At 49.5% G+C, this 19,093-nt stretch overlaps 1 protein-coding gene across 7 annotated transcripts in view; it reads right to left on the reverse strand.

The window, feature by feature from the left end:
• Nucleotides 1-12,574: 12,574 nt before the first annotated feature.
• LOC105469406 (MAGUK p55 scaffold protein 2) overlaps nt 12,575-19,093 on the reverse strand; it is a 33,237-nt gene continuing 26,718 nt past the window's right edge. For all 7 annotated transcript variants that reach the window (XM_071083222.1, XM_011720387.3, XM_011720379.3 and 4 more), the window contains 7 exons: nt 18,697-18,828; nt 18,483-18,588; nt 18,328-18,396; nt 17,928-18,089; nt 17,041-17,243; nt 16,539-16,667; nt 12,575-15,221 (listed from right to left, as the gene is read on the reverse strand). In XM_071083222.1, the coding sequence (XP_070939323.1) occupies nt 15,045-15,221; nt 16,539-16,667; nt 17,041-17,243; nt 17,928-18,089; nt 18,328-18,396; nt 18,483-18,588; nt 18,697-18,828 (978 nt within the window). In that variant the 3' untranslated portion in view covers nt 12,575-15,044. The remainder of the gene's footprint in view (nt 15,222-16,538; nt 16,668-17,040; nt 17,244-17,927; nt 18,090-18,327; nt 18,397-18,482; nt 18,589-18,696; nt 18,829-19,093) is intronic.

Below are 19,093 nucleotides of genomic sequence, written 5' to 3' on the forward strand. Positions count from 1 at the left end.
CCATCCTATCAGTGTGTCTCAGTTTATTTAACCAATTCTTTATCACTCGATATTTTAATTTGCTTCCATTTTCACTATTGTAGATAAGTGTGGGTGAATATTTGCCTGGGGCTTTATCTGCATTGGGAGATTTCTTTCTCTTTTTCTTTCCCTTTTTTTTTTTTTTTTTTTGAGACAGAGTGTTGCTCTGTCGCCCAGGCTGGAGTTGAGTGACGCGATCTCAGCTCACTGCAACCTTCATCTCCCTGGCTCAAGCCATTCTCCTGCCTCAACCTCCCAAGTACCTGGGACTACAGGCATCTACCGCCATGCCCCGCTAATTTTTGAATTTTTAGTAGAGACGGGATTTCACCATGTTGGCCAGGTCTTGAACTCCTGACCTCAAGTGATCCGCCTGCCTCGGCCTCCCAAAGTGCTGGAATTACAGGCACGAGCCATTGCACCCGGCCGGGAGATTTCTTAAAAGGATTTGCATGCGTGGTAGTGCCAGGTCATAGGGAGTGAACATTTTTGAAGTGACTGACACCTCTTGCTAAACAGCTTTCTGGAGTGGCAGCACCAATGTCACTCCCGCCAGACCCTTGCAATCAATGTTTCTTGAAGTCCTCTGCACCTGTCCCTGCTGGAAAGGCAGGAGAAACAGTTCAATAATGGCCCTGTGGTCAGAACCTCAAGGGCCTGGGGTACTGGGTGGAGGTGGAACTGGTCTGATGAAGCAAGAACAGCTCACCAGAAGGTGCCAGCCTGTGCCCGAGGCCCCTGCACTGGGGTTGCACCAAATACCTTCTCCTGGTGGAGAGTGAGCTCCCAGGCCCGAGCTCTGTGTGCTGCACCCAGGCTCCAGGCACCGTGTGTACCTACCAAGGTGTTTGGGATATAGGGAGCAGCAAGTTTCAGATGGTCCCAAATCTTCTGCTGGGACCTGGGCACACACACTGTCAGAATGCACCTTAGAAGGGCATCAAAAGCAGGCTTCGCCCATGAAAAATCCCTTGGCTGGGGTTTCCCTGGAAGGAAAGAATCCTCCTGTCCTCTGAATCTCTCCACTGGAGCCAGGGCTTCCTGGGAACCAGAAGGCGGTCAGCTGGGCCATCCCACTCCCATCCCTTGCCCATTCGCAGACTAGGCTAAATAAATTGACATCGTCTGAGAGGCAGAGTTCTCTCCCGGACAACCTAAGATTGCCATCCGTGGAATTCCAAGTTTCAGTGGATTTATGAGACATGCAAATATTACTCAGAGACACTGTCTTATTCTCAAAGTACCACCAAGAGGTCCCAGCTCCCTCCTGACAGGTAGGGGAGAAAGACCACTCCCTTACCAGTTGCCACTTTGAATCCCCCATTTTGATACACCTTGGTTTTATGTTTGTACTCGAAGACTCAGAGCTGCAGTCTTTGGTATTTACGTGAGATTCTATTCATTCCCCCTTAAACAAAAAGAAGCAAAAAGTCACCGCTCACCTATCCTGAGAATGAGAGTTTCCAGTTTGGAGACTTTTCTTGGGAGGTGAAACTTCAGAAAAAAATGGAGGAACATTGAAGAATTGCAAACATTTAGTTTTGCCAAATTAGGACAGTAAATATAACAAAAATAATAAACTATCATTTACCAGTCCAGCTATTTCCTTAAAAGAAACTTTTTTTTTTTTTTTTTTTGAGATGGAGTTTTTGCTGTGTCGCCCAGGCTGGGGTACAATGGCACAATCTTGCTCACTGCAACTTCCACCTCCTGGGTTCAAGCTATTCTCCTGCCTCCCAAGTAGCTGGGACTACAGGTGTGCACCACCATGCCCGGGTAATTTTTGTATTTTTAGTAGAGACAAGGTTTCACCATGTTGACCACGCTGGTCTCAAACTCCTGACATCAGGTGATCTACGCACCTCGGCCTCCCAGAGTTCTGGGATTACAGGTGTGAGCCACCGTACCCGGCCAAAAAGAAACATTTTAACACCAAAATGGATTATTTAAGGCCTCTTTCCCCCTCCCTACTCTTAACAAATAATTGGATCTTATGATTCTAATCGCTTGAGGTCTATTAAGGAGAAATTTGTAAATTCATCCAGGAAGTAGGCAAGGGAGGTGCATCTAGGGGGAAAGAAAACAGAAACAGAGAAGGTGGAAAGCGCCTAAGACATGCAAGGGGCTGTGATGTGCTTTGGGGGAATCTTCCCAGGAGCAGGGAAGAGCTCTCTGCCAGTATCACTTCAAGGTGTGGCAAGCAAGCACCTCAGGCTGACAGCTGGGATGGCACCATGGGGCTGGATGTGAGTGCCGAGGCCCTGAGTCTGAGGCAGAGCAGCAGATCTGCCCATCTGCAATGACACACAGGCTGGGACAGAAGAGACAAAGCCAGTGGCCCTTTCCTTATTGTCTTTTTTGCCTTTTTCTGGATTAAGTTCTATTTTTGTTTTCTTATGCCATTCTTTCTCCTTCTACAGTTTGGAGGTTATAGCCTCTATTTTGAATCTTGAACTTTGTATTATATATAGATTTTCAACAAAGACTACAGTTAATATCCTCACAATCCTTAATTTTTCCTTGAATAATATAGGATTCCCAAACCCTTTAACTCCCATCACTCCCTCCTATCTTGCAGACCATTGTCTTCCAGTTTTTAATTCTGTCCTTTCTCTTTCTTTTTTTTCCCAACAAACTGGACATCATTGTTAATTACTATTTTTAACAGCTTTATTAAGGTATAACTGGGGATGGGCACATTAGGTCATGCCTGTAATCCCAGCACTTTGGGAGACTGAGGCAGGCGGATCACCTGAGGTCAGGAGTTTGAGAGCAGCCTGGCCAACATGGTGAAATCCCGTCTCCACTAAAAATAAAAAATTAGCAGGGCATGGTGGTTCATGCCGGTAATCCCAGTTATTCAGGAGGCTGAGGCAGGAGAATCGCTTGAAACCGGGAAGTGGAGGTTGCAGTGAGCCAAGACCGCACCACTGCACTCCAGCCTGGACAACAAGAGTAAAACTGTCTCAAAAAAAAAAAAAAAAAAAAAAAAAAAAAAAGCATAATTGGCATTCAATAAATTGCACGTGTTTAGATTATACTATTGGATAAGTTTTGTATTATGTATATACCTGTGAAACAGTCACCACAATCAAGATAATGAATATATCCATCACCCCTAAAAGTTTTCTTCTGCCCCTTTGTAATCCTGCCTCACTCCCATCCTCATTCACCAGTCGATGGGCATTTGGGTTCTCTCCAGTCTGGGGCTATTACAAATTGAGCTGCTATGAATACTCATGTACAAGTCTCTTTGCGTGCTATCACTTCTCTTGGGTAAATACCTCGGAGTGGAACATCTGGGCCATGTGGTAGGTATCTGCTCATGCTTTCCAAAGTGGTCATAACATTTTGCATTGCCACCAGCCATGTAGGAGAATTCCAGTTCCTCCACTGACACTCGCTACTATCAGCCTTTTTCATTTTAACCATTCTAATAATTGTATAAACTGCACCAAAATTATAGCTTTAATTTGTATCTCCCTGATAACTAATGACTTTGAGTATCTTTTTGTGTGCTAATTTGCCATCCATTTATCTTCTTTGGTGAAATTTCTGTTCAAATATTTCGTCTATTTTTATTGAGTTTTGAGAGCTCTTCATATATTCTAGAAATAAATCCTTCGTCAACTATGTGATTTACAGATATCTTCTCCCAGTGTGTGACTTGTCTTTTCATTCTCTTAAAAAGGTCTTCTTAGCTTACTGCACTGAAAAAGGGGAAAAAACAATGTCTTTCACAGAGCAGAAGTTTGACATTTTGATGAAGTTCAGTGTGTCAATTTTTTCTTTTATGTGTCATGCTTTTTGGTGTTGTATCTAAAAAATCTTTGCCTAACCCAAGGTCACAAAGATTTTCTCCTATGTTTTCTTCTAGAAGTGTTATAGCTTTAGGTTTTATGTTTAGACTTGTGATTGAACTTGAGTTAATTTTCACATATGTGTGAGTATGAGTTAAACAACTTCTTCTTCTTCTTCTTCTTCTTCTTCTTCTTCTTCTTCTTCTTCTTCTTCTTCTTCTTCTTCTTCTTCTTCTTCTTCTTCTTCTTCTCCTCCTCCTTTTCCTTCTCCTCCTCCTCCCCCTCCCCTTCCCCTCCCCTTCCCTCTCCCCCTCCCTCTCTTCCCCCTCCCCCTCCCCCTCTTCCTCCCCCTCCTCCTCCTCCTTCTTCTTCTTCTTTTTCTTCTTCTCTCCTCCTCCTCCTCCTTCTCCTCCTCCTCCTCCTTCTCCTCCTCCTCCTTTCTTCCTTCATCTTCTTCCTTTTTTTGTGTATGGCTATATCCAACTATTCCAGCACCATTTGTTAAAAAGATTACCTTAGGCCTGGCACGGTGGCTCAAGCCTGTAATCCCACCACTTTGGGAGGCCGAGACGGGCAGATCACAAGGTCAGGAGATAGAGACCATCCTGGCTAACATGGTGAAACCCCGTCTCTACTACAAAATACAAAAAACTAGCTGGGTGAGGTGGTGGGCGCCTGTAGTCCCAACTACTCGGGAGGCTGAGGCAGGAGAATGGCGTAAACCCGGGAGGCGGAGCTTGCAGTGAGCTGAGATCCGGCCACTGCACTCCAGCCTGGGCCACAGAGCGAGAGAGACTCCGTCTCAAAAAAAAAAAAAAAAAAAAGACTACCTTGTCCTTCCTTTACTGAATTGATATTGCACTACTTTGAAATCAGTTAAACATATTTGTGTGGGTCTGTTTCTGGCCTTTTCTGTTCTATTGACCTATTTATCTATCTTTATGCCAATAACACATTGTCTTGATTGCTGTAGCTTTATAATATGTCTCAAAATCAAGTAGTATAAATCTTCCAGCTTCATTCTTTGTCAAAATTGTTTTTGCTCTTTTAGATTTCTAGTATTTCCATGTGGATTTTAGCATCAGCTTATCAATTGGTACCAAAAAAAGCTTGCTAGGATTTTGATTGGGATTACATTGATTACACAGATCAGTTTGGGGAGAATTGACATCTGAACAACATTGATTCCAACCCATGAATATAGTATAACTCTATTTATTTAGGTCTTTATCTTAATTTGGGCTGCTATAACAAAGTGCTATAGTTTTGGTGGCTTCTCAACAACAGAAATCTATTTCTCACATTTCTGTAGGCTGTAGGTCCAAGATCAGGGCGCCAGCATGACCAGGCTTTGGTGAAAGCCCTCTTTTGGTGCATTGAATTCTTATGATTTTATGTTGCCTTGGCATCCATTTTACATATAAACTGGACTTTCTCATATCAGAAGCAGGGCTTAGTCATCCTTGCCACAGTTTTCAGGTATCTGCCCTCTCACAGTTCCTCAACATGGTCGATCCCAGTTCCTGCTTTATACAACCACTTCCTGGTGACCACCTCTCTATGAGACAGCTAGATACGACCTATCTGACTTGTACTACTGACCCTCTTACCCCACATGGACTGTGAAAATATGCCACAGTGACTACCTCACAGTCACAGCATGACTCCATGGAACTCGTGCCTGCTTGTTCTAAACCCGTCAATTAGAACTCCCTACGGGAAACTTACTTGAGTAAACTCCTGGACTCCAATAAAGGCTTTGGCCCAAGGTCCGTCACCCTCTCTCTCCTGCTCCCACCCACTGGTTGAGCTCCTTGCCACCTCCAGACTTCCCACTGGGAACCAGTAGACGCCCCTAATGTCTCTGGGAAACTGTAAGTAATAAATTTCTTCTGTTTCATGCATTTGGGTTTAACTTTCTCATTGTGTCTCATCTGACCTACACACTGTAACTTAACTTTCCCCTGATTGGGGCTCTCCTAGAAAATTGCTATCTCAGACTGTGCACAGTAGCTCACACCTGTGATGCCAGCACTTTGGGAGGCTGAGTCCAATGGATCACTTGAGGCCAGGAGTTTGAGACTAGCCTGACCAATATGGTGAAACCCGATCTCTACTAAACATATAAAATTAGCCGGGCATGGTGGTGCGTGCCTGTAATCCCAGCTATTCGGGAGGCTGAGGCAGGAGAATCACTTGAACCCAGGAGGTGGCTGCTGCAGTGAGTCAAGATCACGCCACTGCACTCTAGCCTGGGTGACAGCGAGAGACTTGGTCTAAAAAAAAAAAAAAAAAAAAGAAAGAAAAGAAAGAAAGAAAATTGCTGTCTCAGCTTATGGCCACTGTCAAGAGAGACCTCAAGACCAAATTAAAAGAAACCATGGGCCAGCCATGATGGCTGATGCCTGTAATCCCAGAACTTTGGGAGGCCAAGGCGGGAGAACTGTTTGAGCTCAGGAGTTCAAAACCAGCCTGGGAAGCAAAGCAAGACCCCATCTCAACAAAAAATAAAAAAATTAGCCAGACGCAGTGGCACTTACCCATAGTCCCAACTACTCAAGTAGCTGAGGCAGGAGGTTCGCTTGAGTCAGGAAGGTTGAGGCTGCAGTGAGCCATGATTATACCACTGAATTCCAGCCTAGGTGACAGAGCAAAGACTCTATCTCAGGAAAAAAAAAAAAAAAAGGACTATTTTCCTCTTCAATGACGTCTATGGAGTCCACTCATTAAAGATAGTGTTGGCTGGGTGCAGTGGCTCACGCTTGTAATCCCAGCACTTTGAGCACTTTGGGAGGCTGAGGTGGGCAGAGCACGAGGTCAGGAGTTTGAGACCAGCCTGGCCAGCATGGTGAAACTCCGTCTCTACTAAAAATACAAAAAATTAGTCAGGCATGGTGGTGCACGCCTATAGTCCCAGCTACTCGGGAGGCTGAGGCAGCAGAATTGCTTGAACCCGGCAGGCGGAGGTTGCAGTGAGCTAAGATTGCACCACTGCACTCCATCCTGGGCAACAGACTCCAACTCAAAAAAAAAAAAAAAGATGAAGTCACAAGATAGAAAGAGGCTAGATCCCTGAATCAATGCTAGTAGCACCACTCAATATACATGAGATGTCATGTGATCAAGAAATGAGTAACAAAGGTATTAAGTTGCTGAGATGTGGTGGTTGTTACAAGGGTTGGCCCCTCCTGAACTTCTGATCTAATTGATGTGGAGAAGGGCCTGGGCAATTGTTTTTTTAGCCCCCCAGGTGATCCTAACAGGCAGCGAGAATTGAGAACCACTGGATTGGGACAGAAATACAAGTGCAGAGTTGCTTAGTAGAGAAATACTGAGTTTCCAGGAATGCCCCTAGGAAATGGGAAGAAAGTTGTCCAGAAACGAGAGGAAAAAAAGAGAGGACAGAGAGGACCTAGCAACATGGTGGAGGCAAGCGACCAAAAGAGAAGTTGATCAGAAAGACAGTCTTTGTGCTAGGAACGGTCAGGGGCTCTTTGGAATAGAGGTGTTTAACAATCAATGCCAAATTCCCATCAGAACTATGAGGTGATATGAACCCCCATGGATGCTTTGGGGAAATCATTGCACTTCCCCAAAGGTTGGTTGCTCATCTTGCCATTGCAAGGAGAAGGGAACCGCCAAAGCTCCTGAGAATCCTCAATGATCCCAAAGGAGTGGCACGCAGTTCCACTGAATAACTCAGGTAGAAAGAAAGCTGACCTCTTAACCCTGAAGGATTTGCCAAATATCGCCCCTGGGTGGTCTTTTGATGTCACCTATGTCCCCTGTTTTTTTTTTTTTTTTTTTTTTTTGTTGTTGTTGTTGTTGTTGTTGAGACAGAGTCTCGCTTTGTCGCCCAGACTGGAGTGCAGTGGCCGGATCTCAGCTCACTGCAAGCTCCGCCTCCCGGGTTCACGCCATTCTCCTGCCTCAGCCTCCCGAGTAGCTGGGACTACAGACGCCCGCCACCTCGCCCGGCTAGGTTTTTGTATTTTTTAGTAGAGACGGGGTTTCACCGTGTTAGCCAGGATGGTCTCGATCTCCTGACCTTGTGATCCGCCCGTCTCGGCCTCCCAAAGTGCTGGGATTACAGGCTTGAGCCACCGCGCCCGGCCCTGTCCCCTGTTTTTGAGCACCTGGAAGCAATCCTAGTGTTACCACTGGAAGAGTCCATGACACTGTTACAGAAGATGAACCTGAAGCCCAGAGAGGTAAAGGGACCTGCTGGAGGCCGCACAAGTTCCAGGTGGAGCTGAGTGATTTAGCCACAGTGTGTCTGGGTCCTCTAGCCCCATGAATGCTCGCAGACACCCGGGTGCAGGCATTTTTTTTTTAATTTCAGATTTAGGGGGTACACGTACAGGTGTGTTACATAGGCATATTGTGTGATGCTGAGGTTTGGGTTTCTATTGAACCTGTCACCCAAATAATGTACAGAGAACCCAATATGTCGTCAATATGTCGTTTTTCTTTTTTTCCTCTCTTTTTTCTTTTTTTTTTTTTTTTTTTTTGAGACAGAGTTTTGCTCTGTCCCCTAGGTGGGAGTGCAATGTCACAATCTTGGCTCACTGCAATCTCTGCCTCCTAGGTTCAAGAGATTGTCCTGTCTCAGTCTCCCAAGTAGCTGGGATTACAAGTGTGTGTCACCACACCTGGCTAATTTTTGTATATTTAGTAGAGGTGGGTTTTCATGTTGGCCAGGCTGGTCTTGAACTCCTGACCTCAGGAGATCCGCCCGCCTCAGCCTCCCAAAATGCTGGGATTACAGGCATGAGCCACTGTGCCCGGCCAATATGTCATTTTTCAACCCTTATCTCCCTCCCTCCCTCCCTCCTCTCATCATCCCCAGTGTCTATTGTTGCCGTCTTTATGTCCATGTGTACCTATAATGTTTAGCTCCCACTCAGAAGTGAGGGCATATGGTATTTGATTTTCTGTTTCTATGTTAATTTGCTTCAGATAATGGCCTCCAGCTGTATTCATGTTACTGCAAAGGACATGATTTCTTTTTTTTTTTTTTTTTTGAGACGGAGTCTCACTCTGTCGCCCAGGCTGGAGTGCAGTGGCACGATCTTGGCTCACTGTGACCTCTGCCTCCCAGATTGCAATACAAGCAATCCTCCTGCCTCAGCCTCCTGAGTGGCTGGGACTACAGGTGTGCACCACCACACCCAGCTGATTTTTGTATTTTTGGCAGCCACAGGGTTTCACTATGTTGGCCAGCCTGGTCTTGAACTCCTGACCTCAGGTGATCCACCTGCCTTTGCCTCCCAAAGTGCTGGGAGTATAGGAGTGAGCCACTACGCCCAGCCAATTTCATTATTTTTATGGCTACACTGTATCCCATGGTGTATATGTACCACATTTTCTTTATCCAATCCACCACTGATGGGCACCTAAATTGATTCATTGTCTTTGCTATGGTGAATAGTGCTACGATAAGCATACAAGTGTGTTGGAGGCCGAAAGAATGAGGGTCGTGATCAACTCAGTATACCACTGAAGGCTATATGAGCAAACAGCAAACTGTTCTCATAAATGCAGAATGTTGGCAAAAAACTGAGAAACTGCGTCTGCCGCCCAGAAGGAATGCTGAGGGCAGTCACGCCCCAGGCACAGTGTTTGTGATTATCTACAGGCATACCTGAAGCCTGTTAGCAATCATGTGAACCTGTGATAAATCAAGCAGCTGACCAATGGTTACCTGCTCCTCCCTGCTCTTTCTGCCCAATAAATATGGAGGGCTGTGGAAGCTCAGGGCCCTTGCTCACTAGAGGCAAGGAGCCCCCTGACCCCTTCTTTAAAACAGATTCTTTTGTCTTAAGTTTTAATTTCTGCATTCGTCCTCTTTTGTTCAGTTCCGTAGTAACTGTCACAAGTGGCACCCAAACAGGGATGGACAGGGACAGACAGGGACAGATGGAGACTAGCAGGGACTTGCAGAGATTAGCAGAGACAGACAGGGACATGAACGAGGAACGTCTGCTGGAGCAGAGAAAGTGAAACTGACCAGATGAACGAGAAACCCCAGGACGAGTCTGCCGGCAGTGGATATAAGGTCAGTGACCTAAAGAGGTACTGGGAGTGGGAAGTTTCTGAATCAGGGTAACATGGGCAGAATTTGTTCATTATTTCTGTTTTTTCTGTTTGGAGTTTGGTCTGTACTGTCCTTTTGTCATTATTTCAAAATTTGAAAGAATTTTGTGCCCCACCCACAGCACCTATCGAGGGTGGTGAACAGGAGAGGGAGGGTGAAGATTGGCCTGTACCATCTTCTTCTGTGGCTGCAGAAATACTAACTTTAACTTTGGCTTTGAGAAGGCAAACGTGGATTGTAAACATGCACTGGCACCTGTGAGATGTACAAGAAGCTTAGGAAATTTTCTCAGAGCTTGTCAAGATGTGGGAAATTGAGCTTCATCGCTCTACAATGTTGGCTCAAGCAGTGGCTAATTTAGTAGCTGATAAACCTAAAAGGAGCCAAGGGTCAAACCCTAAAGTGGAAAAATGTTATAATTGTGGAAAAATTGAACATTTCAAAAAAGAATGCCGTCAGATCTCCAGAAAGAAGGGATCTCATAACACAGTTCCCTCCCCCGCAATAGCAAAAACACCAGGACTTTGCCCTTGTTGCAATAAAGGAAATCATTGGGCTAATCAATGCCATTCAAATTTTCATCAAAACAGCACCCCCCTGTGGGGAAATGACAAGGGGGCCTGAACCCGGGCACCTCAAACAATGAGGGCATCCCCAGTCCAGGACACAACTCCGTTTCAGGGGTGGGTTTCGGAAGGCACATTGATTCCCCCTCCCCAGGAACACCTGGAAGCACAGGATTGGATCTCCCAGTCAGAGAATGCGTTACGTTAGTTGGAGGAGACAAACCCACCAAGATTCCCACTGGTATTTGTGGACCTTTGCCAACAGAATACATGGGATTAATTTTAGGCAAAAGCTGTCTTAACTTACAGGGCATTACTGTAGTCCCAGGAGTTGTTGATTCAGATTATGAAGAAGAAATTCAAGTAGTGGTAATGTTACAAGATCTTTGGGTTTTCGAACTGGGAGAACATATTGCTCATCTGTTGCTTATCCCCTGCAAATTACACCCTTCTTGACGAAAGAAGAAACAAGGGAATCAAGGATTTGGAAGTACAACTAGGAGGGAAATTTATTCATCACAACCAATAGCATCTAGTAGACCCACTTGTGCAGTGCAAATTAAAGAAAAGAAGTTGTGTGGGCTTATGGATACAGGAACAAGAGACTGGCCTCTTGCAGTAATGGATCTTGGAGATTTTTTTTTCTATACCTTACATGAGAAGGATAAGCCTCAAGTTGTTTTCTGTGCCTTCTGTTGGAGAAAGCCTGTTTTTCATTATCAATGGAAAGTTTTACCCCAAGGCGTGCTCAGCAGTCCTAACGTTATGTCAGCATTTTGTAGGAAAAGAATTAAGGAACCTCAGAATATGTTTCCCACTGCCTATAGATTTATCAACGTGGGGACAAGGGTATGCTTGTGTTTTTACAGGAGATGGACAAACCATGTGGGTGCCCTCAAGGTGTGTGCAGCCATGGAACAGGAGACTGGAGGGAACCATGGATCCCAACGATGGGCCTGGTTCCCCTGGTACGAGCCATGAGTCAGTTGAATCTGAATGTGAAGATGGAATGAGGACTGACCAGAGTCACACTGACATCAACCCCCATAACATGAGGACAGATTTTGTTCAATTAATGTAAAAACAAAAAGGGGGAGATGTTGGAGGCCAAAAGAAGGAGGGTCGTGATCAACTCAGTATACCACTGAAGGCTGTATGAGCAAACAGCAAACTGTTCTCATAAATGCAGAATACTGGCAAACTGTGTCTGCTGTCCAGAAGGAATGCTGAGGGCAGTCACGCCCCAGGTGCAGTGTTTGTGATTATCTACAGGCATACCTGAAGCCTGTTAGCAATTATGTGAACCTGTGATAAATCAAGCAGCTGACCAATGGTTACCTGCTCCTCCCTGCTCTTTCTGCCCAATAAATATAGAGGGCTGTGGAAGCTCAGGGCCCTTGCTCACTAGAAGCAAAAGCAATGACTCCTCCTTTAAAGCAGATTCTTTTGTGTTAAGTTTTCATTTCTGTGTTCATCCTCTTTTGTTCAGTCCCATGGTAACTGTCACAAGTGGCGTTCGTCCTACATTCAGTCCCGTAGTGACAATCACACCAGTGCAGGTATCTTTTTGGTGAAATGATTTCTTCTCCTTTGGGTAGATGCCCAGTGATGGGATTGCTGGAATGAATGGTAGTGCTATGAAAAATCTCCAAACTGCTTTCCACAGGGGCTGAACTAATTTACATTCTCACCAATAGGGTATAAGCACTCCCTCTTGTCTGCAACTTCACCAGCATCTTATTTTTTGACCTTTTAATAATAGCCATTCTGACTGGTGTGAGATGGTAACTCATCATGGTTTTGGTTTGCATTTCTCTGATGATCAGTGACATTAAGCACTTTTTCATACATTGTCACTTGTATGTCTTGTTTTGAGAAATGTCTGTTCATGTCCTTGGGTACGAGCACTTAGAAGGAGCATCTTCTGGGGAAGGGGAGTGTGCAGGGGCAAGACAGGAAAGGAAGACATTGCAGAAAACAAGACATGTCACTCTGACTTCCATTCTAGAGTCATCTGTGCTGTGCTCCCCAGCTCTCACTTTCTCCCAAAGCCATCCACCAACCCCAACCAAAGACAAGCAGAGCCAGAAGCCTTTGCTTTCACATTTAATCCAAGGAAAAGAAAAAACCAGTCAGTGAGAAAACTCAAGAATTGGATGGCTGAGGGAGGGGACAGAGGAAGGGCACTGGGGCTGGGACTGAACATGGACAGTGGATGGTAGGGTCCTCACTCTCCTGAGGTCCCTCAAATATAAGAGTCCACAATGGCAGGGAGGGAGAAGAGTCACAGAGCTAATGTGGTGGGCACACACACCTGTTCCAACCCAGCCCCAGCCCTGTCCCAGGTGAGCCAAGGACTGACAGCCTCTGCTCCCACTTGATAGGTACCTGGGAGGGCTGTGGAGTGGGGCTCAGGCAGGGGAGGTAGGAGGCTGTTCAGAGAGGAAGGACTGAGAAGAGACAGGAGGGAAGGGCTCCAGGCCTGTCCCTTGGCATCACTAGCAGTGAGGGTGCCATGAGGGCCAGGTACCCAACCCATCTCCATCAGAGATGATGGTCATTTGGACCAAGGGGGCAGAGGCAGCTGCAACAACAAATCTTCCCCTGCCTCTACCCTCAAGTCGCCTCTACCCTCAAGTCCCCCAGGGAAGGTAGGAAGTGGCAAGTGACCCCATAGCCTCAAGTCAGCAGGAAAACACCCCATTTCCTTCCCACTCTCTTAGGCTGAGGGTGATGCAAGGGACAGCTGAACTAGGATGAAAGGACACTGATCAAGGGAAAAGAGGAGCAGGAAGATGAGTGCGTAGTATATGCAGAGGCACACCAACGAGATGGGGGCAGGCCTGGCCTTTCCACCCCATGTGTATACTCTATGCAAATGCAAATGAGATTCCTAGTATAAGAAATATATTCTAACATTTGTAATAAATATTCTGTTTATTCTCCTTCCCCTTCCCTAGGAAATGGGCACACAGTGGTTCAGGGGCCAGCTTTGGCTGACGCTGCAGAGAAGACTAGTTAGACACTTGGAAGAACTGGGAGGCACAGGGGTTTGGACTTGGGGTGTCCCAGGTTGTCTCCTCTGAGGACAGGCTCACCCCGGAAGGAATGCAGAGAACAATGAAGGATGAGATGCCCAAATACATCTAGGACAGCATTCTTTCTTAAAGGGAGTCTCCTATTTTACAAAATTGCCCTCCCCAAGTTACGGCAGGGGGGCATTTAGGGTAGAGGGACAATAGGACAAGGCAGAAAACATCAGGAAAGGACCAGGGCTTCGGAGTCTGGGATCAGGGTATTATAAGAAATGAGGGCTGATGGGGAACCCCCAGAAAGGGGCCCCAAAGAGAGACCTCCAAAACAAAACAATCCTTTGCTTCCTCGCCAAACTAAACCTGACACACACACACACACACACACACGCACATACATATACACACACCCCAGTGCCAGAGGCACAGACAGGCGCCAAGCATGCACATGGAACCACAGGCTGTGCAGACTACAGTGTAAATGGCGCCCCCTGGAGTTGTGTGTGAGGAACCTCCTGGTGGGCAACTGTCCTTCAAGCCCAGGCTCCCAAGGTCCCCTCTGAACTCCTCCTCAGCCCCTCCAACCCGGCAGCCCTGACGCAAGTGGGTTACCTGGACCTGGCTAGAGAAAAAACCAAAATGGACCAAGGTCAAGGACACAGAACCCAGACCTGTGCCTGCTGTGGGCCATGGAGAGCTTGGGGCTCTTCAGTTGGTAGCAGCAGGTTGTCACAGGGCTCAGCCCTCCATCCCGCGCCTACCTGGGCTGAGCCCACTGACCCCTGCCAGCTTGGCCCTGTGGGGAGCAGGGCTGACATGTCAGGACACATTGGAAAAATCTGGAAAAACTTCGGCAGTGAGAAGCTGTGGATGAGGGAGGGACCGAGCAGCATCTGCCCTGTGACCCTGCCCCTTTCTGTGGGAGCTGGGAGCTACAGTGCTCTGCAGCTGTGGCCACTGGCTCTCACTCTGACTCCTCCAGCCTTCAAGATGGCACCAGGCTGGCACCACCACCCAGGCCTGTCTGGCTGCCAGTGGGACATGCATTCCCCTGGCCACATGGAAACAGCCCAAGGCCTGCTCCTGCGACACAGAGGTAAGAGGTGGAAGGAGTCCAGGAATGGGGTGGGTGTGGCCAGTCCAGAGGAGTGTGACCGGGGAGGGGTGGCAAGGGGCAGTGTACCTACTGACCATGTGGTCCCAAAGCAGCTTTTATCTTCTCTGTACTGACCATTATGGAGGTGACTCTGACACATTCCTGGGCATGGCTTGGCCCTCAGAGATATCTGGTGGCCAATGGGCATTGGGAGTGGGCAGCACCTGGGCACAGGGTACCCCATGAATGCCCACCTCCCTGGCAGTGCACGCCTCTGTGCTGAAGCCAGACTTAGGGCCTGCTGGGAGCTATTACCCAAGGAGAGCCAGATATAGGGGCTAAGGATTGTGGCAGGGGGTCACAGGTCAGGAATGGGATGGATTCAGGTTCTGGGTTTCAACACAGAGTGGGCTGAGGACCAGGTGAACAGGCTCAGTACACCCAGCTGACAGGCACCCACTGGGGCTCTGTCCGTAGCTTCTCCATGGCCGCCTGGAGCTCGCGGAAGGTCCTCTCCAGGTTGCTATTGACCAGGCAGAGGTCAAAGTAGTGCCCGTAGCCCCTCTGGATGCGGCTGCTCTCCTCCACTGTCCGTCTCAGGTCCGCCTCCTGCCCAGGCACAAGGGGACCTCCCTACAGTCAGTTCCTACAACTCACCCCCACTGTCAGAAGGAGCTACAGCTCCCCCACTCCCCCTCCCCAAAGCCCAACCCTGGTGTGGACTCCCTGGCTAGGGAGGGAGGGGCCCCTCTCTGTTTGCCTCAAAGTGGCTCACCATCGACCACAAACAGATGATGAGTGAAAGGGAGGAAATAAGCTTTAGTAACTGCCAATCACACCCCTAAATGCTTTGCATGCCACATAATCTTCACTACAGCTTTGCAAAGTAGGATTAATTCTTCCCCATTTATAACAGAAAATTAAGGTACAAAAAGGTCACACCCTCGACCCAGTGGAAGCTGGCTGGGCAGGGGTGGGGAAGGGTACTTGACAACTGACTTAAATAAGCTGAAGCTAGCTATATCCCAGCAGCTCCGGTTGGCCACACCTTTTGCCAAGGAGGAGGTGCCCAGAATGGGAATCAGGCAAGGGTCCAGAGCTCCTAAGGGGGTCACTGGCAGAAGGGTGCCAGCCTAGACAGCCTCTTCTGGGCCCCAGCCATGCTAGAGGGTGGGGTTGTCCTGGGTACTTGTGGATTGCCCTGGTACCAGCCTGTCATGCTGCATAGGTAAGGCAGCCTAGTCAGACTTGAGGGAGCACTGACTTGAGAGTCAGGCAGACCCTGTTTAGCCACTGACTGTCTGTGTGACCTTTTTGTACCCGGGGCCTGAGTGCAGCAGCACCAGGCATGGCCAGCAGAGGGACCCCTGCGCTCAGAGCTCTGCAAACCCTCCACCTCCTGGGAAGGCGCAGCAAGACACAGGGTGGAAGGAGGAAGGGGCCGGAGTCCTGCAATGCAGGCTTGAAGCCTCTCCTCCAGGCACTGCCTGCTCTCTTACACTGACTCACCCCTCCAGCCAGCCTTCCCGCCTCTGGCTTTCTCCTACCTTTCAGCTTCCCCCCAGCTATAAGCAACCCAAGCTCACCTGGCCCACCTCCTGCCTACCTCTTCCACTGGCCCTCTGGAACTCTCTCTGGCCAGCTTTCTGCCCCTGCAGAGTGGGCTGAGCTGGGGGCCTGGAGTCAGAAACACATGTGTCCCAGGCTAGCTGTGTGCCTGGCTCACTCTGAGACTTTGGACTTCCTTTCTCAGACCTCCCGTTCCACATCTACGCAGTAGGGGACCACGTCCTGCCTCACCGATAACTGGAGCAGGCCCCTGTCCCTCCCCAACACCACCTCCTCCTCTCTCTCTGTCAGCTCAGGCCTGTCCCCCACCACCCTAGGCAGCCATTGGACGCCTCCCCCACACCTCAGAGCCCTCACCGTGAGCTGCTTGGTGGACACTCCACTCTCCAGCGCGGCCCTGTTCATGGCCCGCAGGGTCTCGAAGTCTGGGGCCTCGATGAACACCACGTAAGGGACAAACTCGGCCGTTCGTAGCACCTTCACCGCCTGCAGAAGGAGAAGGTAGGGTAGGGAGCATATCCCCATGTCTGTCCTGGGAACCAGAGAAAGGCTGTGAGGGTGACTGGGGTTGGGGTGGGCACTTGGGAGTGGGTGGAAAAGGGTGCCTAGGGGTCTGGGACATGAGTCCTGGGACAAATGACATATAGCTGGCAGGTGGCTGGGTGACTGGAGGAGACTAGAGGAGGAGTGGGGGCTCTGGAACGCTGAGAAAGGTTCCAGGTAGGCTGGGTTTCAGCAGTAGTTGAGGGCAGAGGGGGTACACGGGTGTGCTCAGGTGACAGGTACCTGGAACTATGGGGGAGCACTGAGGCAGCAGAGAGGACATTAGGCAGGCTGGGAAGGAGCAGAGTGGCAGTACCTGAGGGTTGACATCCAGCACGCACACCTTCCCAGCAGCGACCACGCCCCGGATAGAGTCAATACGTGTGCCATACAGGTTGCCCTCGTATTCGCCATGTTCCAGGTAGCGCCCAGCACGGATGTCAGCCTCCATCTCCCCACGGGACACAAAGCTGTAACCCTGACCTTCCCGCTCTGAGTCTTTGGGCCGCCGGGAGGTGTCTAGGGGGATGGGGGTAGGTCACAGTGCCTCAGACACATATACGCACACTTACCCAAGCCCCCGTTTCCCAGTCTTGGGGGTGCAGTCTGCCCCTCATCTTGCCAGCACTGCTGCCTTTGCACACACCTGCCCCCCACCCTCCCCACTGGCACACACAGAGACATGAGGTGGTAACCTTGGTCTAACCCAGAGCCCACAGATGAGAGGCTGAGGTACAGAAAGGGCAATGTACAGCCCAAAGCCACACAGCAAGAGCCAAGCAGACCAGGGCAGCGCTCTTAGTCCTGCCTCTGGCAGCCAGGAGCTTCCCCCACCCCCGCTGGTTCTGCCACTAAGAAGCCCTGTCTTCCACAAGGCTACACATACACAGCTCATAGCCGGTTTCACCCGGGTGCACAGCTGGGCACTCACTTTCTTCACGGCTTTTAGCAAGTGAAACAAGAGAAGGAAAGGGGACGCCAGCCCAGCCCACTAGGCCACCTGTTGGCAGGACAACTCCCTCATCCTTCCTGAGCCTGAAGTTCCCCTACCTACCCACAGAGGGCGTGCACCCCAACCCGTACACCCAAAGGTACCACCTGGCCTGGCACCCATGAAGATGCCCATTCGGTAGGCTCAGCCCTGGCCCCCAGGGGAGCCCCTGCTCCCTGTCCCCGACTCAGCAGGGCCCAGCTCCCACTCACAGGGCACCGTGGTGCCATAGCGATCTGGATCCCACATGATGAGCTTGTTCTTCAGGCTGCGCCGTCCCACGCCCTGAGCCCCAATCAGCACCAGGGTTTTCCGGCGGAACGGGGGCATGCGGGCCACCTCCTCATAAATGAGCAGCTCATGACGGTCAAACTCTGGACACAGGGAGATGGCGCTGCTCACCAGGCTGCATGGTGAGGGAGGGGCGGAGCTCTCAGGGAGGCTGAGGGCAAGAGGGCTTAGAACAGGGGAGCAAGGGGGAGTCGAGCAGGGCCTAGGGACACGGCTGGCAGCATCTGAGCCAGGCACACATCTTCACGGGTGATGCGTGGGGACAGGGAAAGGCAAGCCATGTTAGAGGAGGACAAAGGGGGGGGACACTCTGATACCCACCTGCATTCTTGGTGGTCAAATACATCATTCGCTTCTTTTTCTTTCCTGAAAGGCTGCCGCATAGGGTCCCTGGCCATAGGGAGATGGGTGAGTGAGGCAGACAGGGCCCTGTCGGATCCCAGATTGGAGATGTGGGGTAGGGGGGAACCTCCTACCTGAGTTTGGTGTCAGCTCCAGGTCCCTCTTGACAAATGCTTTCCGCTTCTCCTCCAGCAGCTGGCTGGGGATGAGCCCAGCACTGCCCCCTTCAACATGGCATGCCTGAAACGGACATGAGACCAAGATCTGCCTGAGCAAGAGGACCCCTCCCTGTGCCCTTGCCCTCCCATGTACCACACCTGGAGAGATGCAGGGGTGCCCGGGGCTCACCTGCCACCAGTTGGCATCGTCCTGGTTTACGATCTGGAGCAAGTCCCCAGCGTTGAAGCGCAGGCCTGCTTCCTTGCAGGGGATGAGGCTGTCTCGGGCCGGGTCATAGTCAAAGTGACATTTCACAAATACCTGGGCCCAGGAATCAGCAAAGGGTCGGGGGAAGGGGCAGTAGAAGGCTGCAGGTGGAGGTCTACCCCGTGCCCCCTCTTTTCACAAAGACACAAGGGGAAATGGAACTGTCCCCCTGCAGGAGTGATGCCTCCAGGCCTGCCCATGTGCCTCCCTGGTGCCAACCTCCCTTCACATCTAGTACTACAGGATTCAGATCTTAGGACCAAGGATGTGGGACCATCAAGTAGGGGACAGGACCCTGGCATCTAATCCTGGATCCCTC

Source organism: Macaca nemestrina, chromosome 17 (genome assembly GCF_043159975.1).
Source record: "Macaca nemestrina isolate mMacNem1 chromosome 17, mMacNem.hap1, whole genome shotgun sequence".
In the NCBI taxonomy this organism is placed as follows: domain Eukaryota; kingdom Metazoa; phylum Chordata; class Mammalia; order Primates; family Cercopithecidae; genus Macaca; species Macaca nemestrina.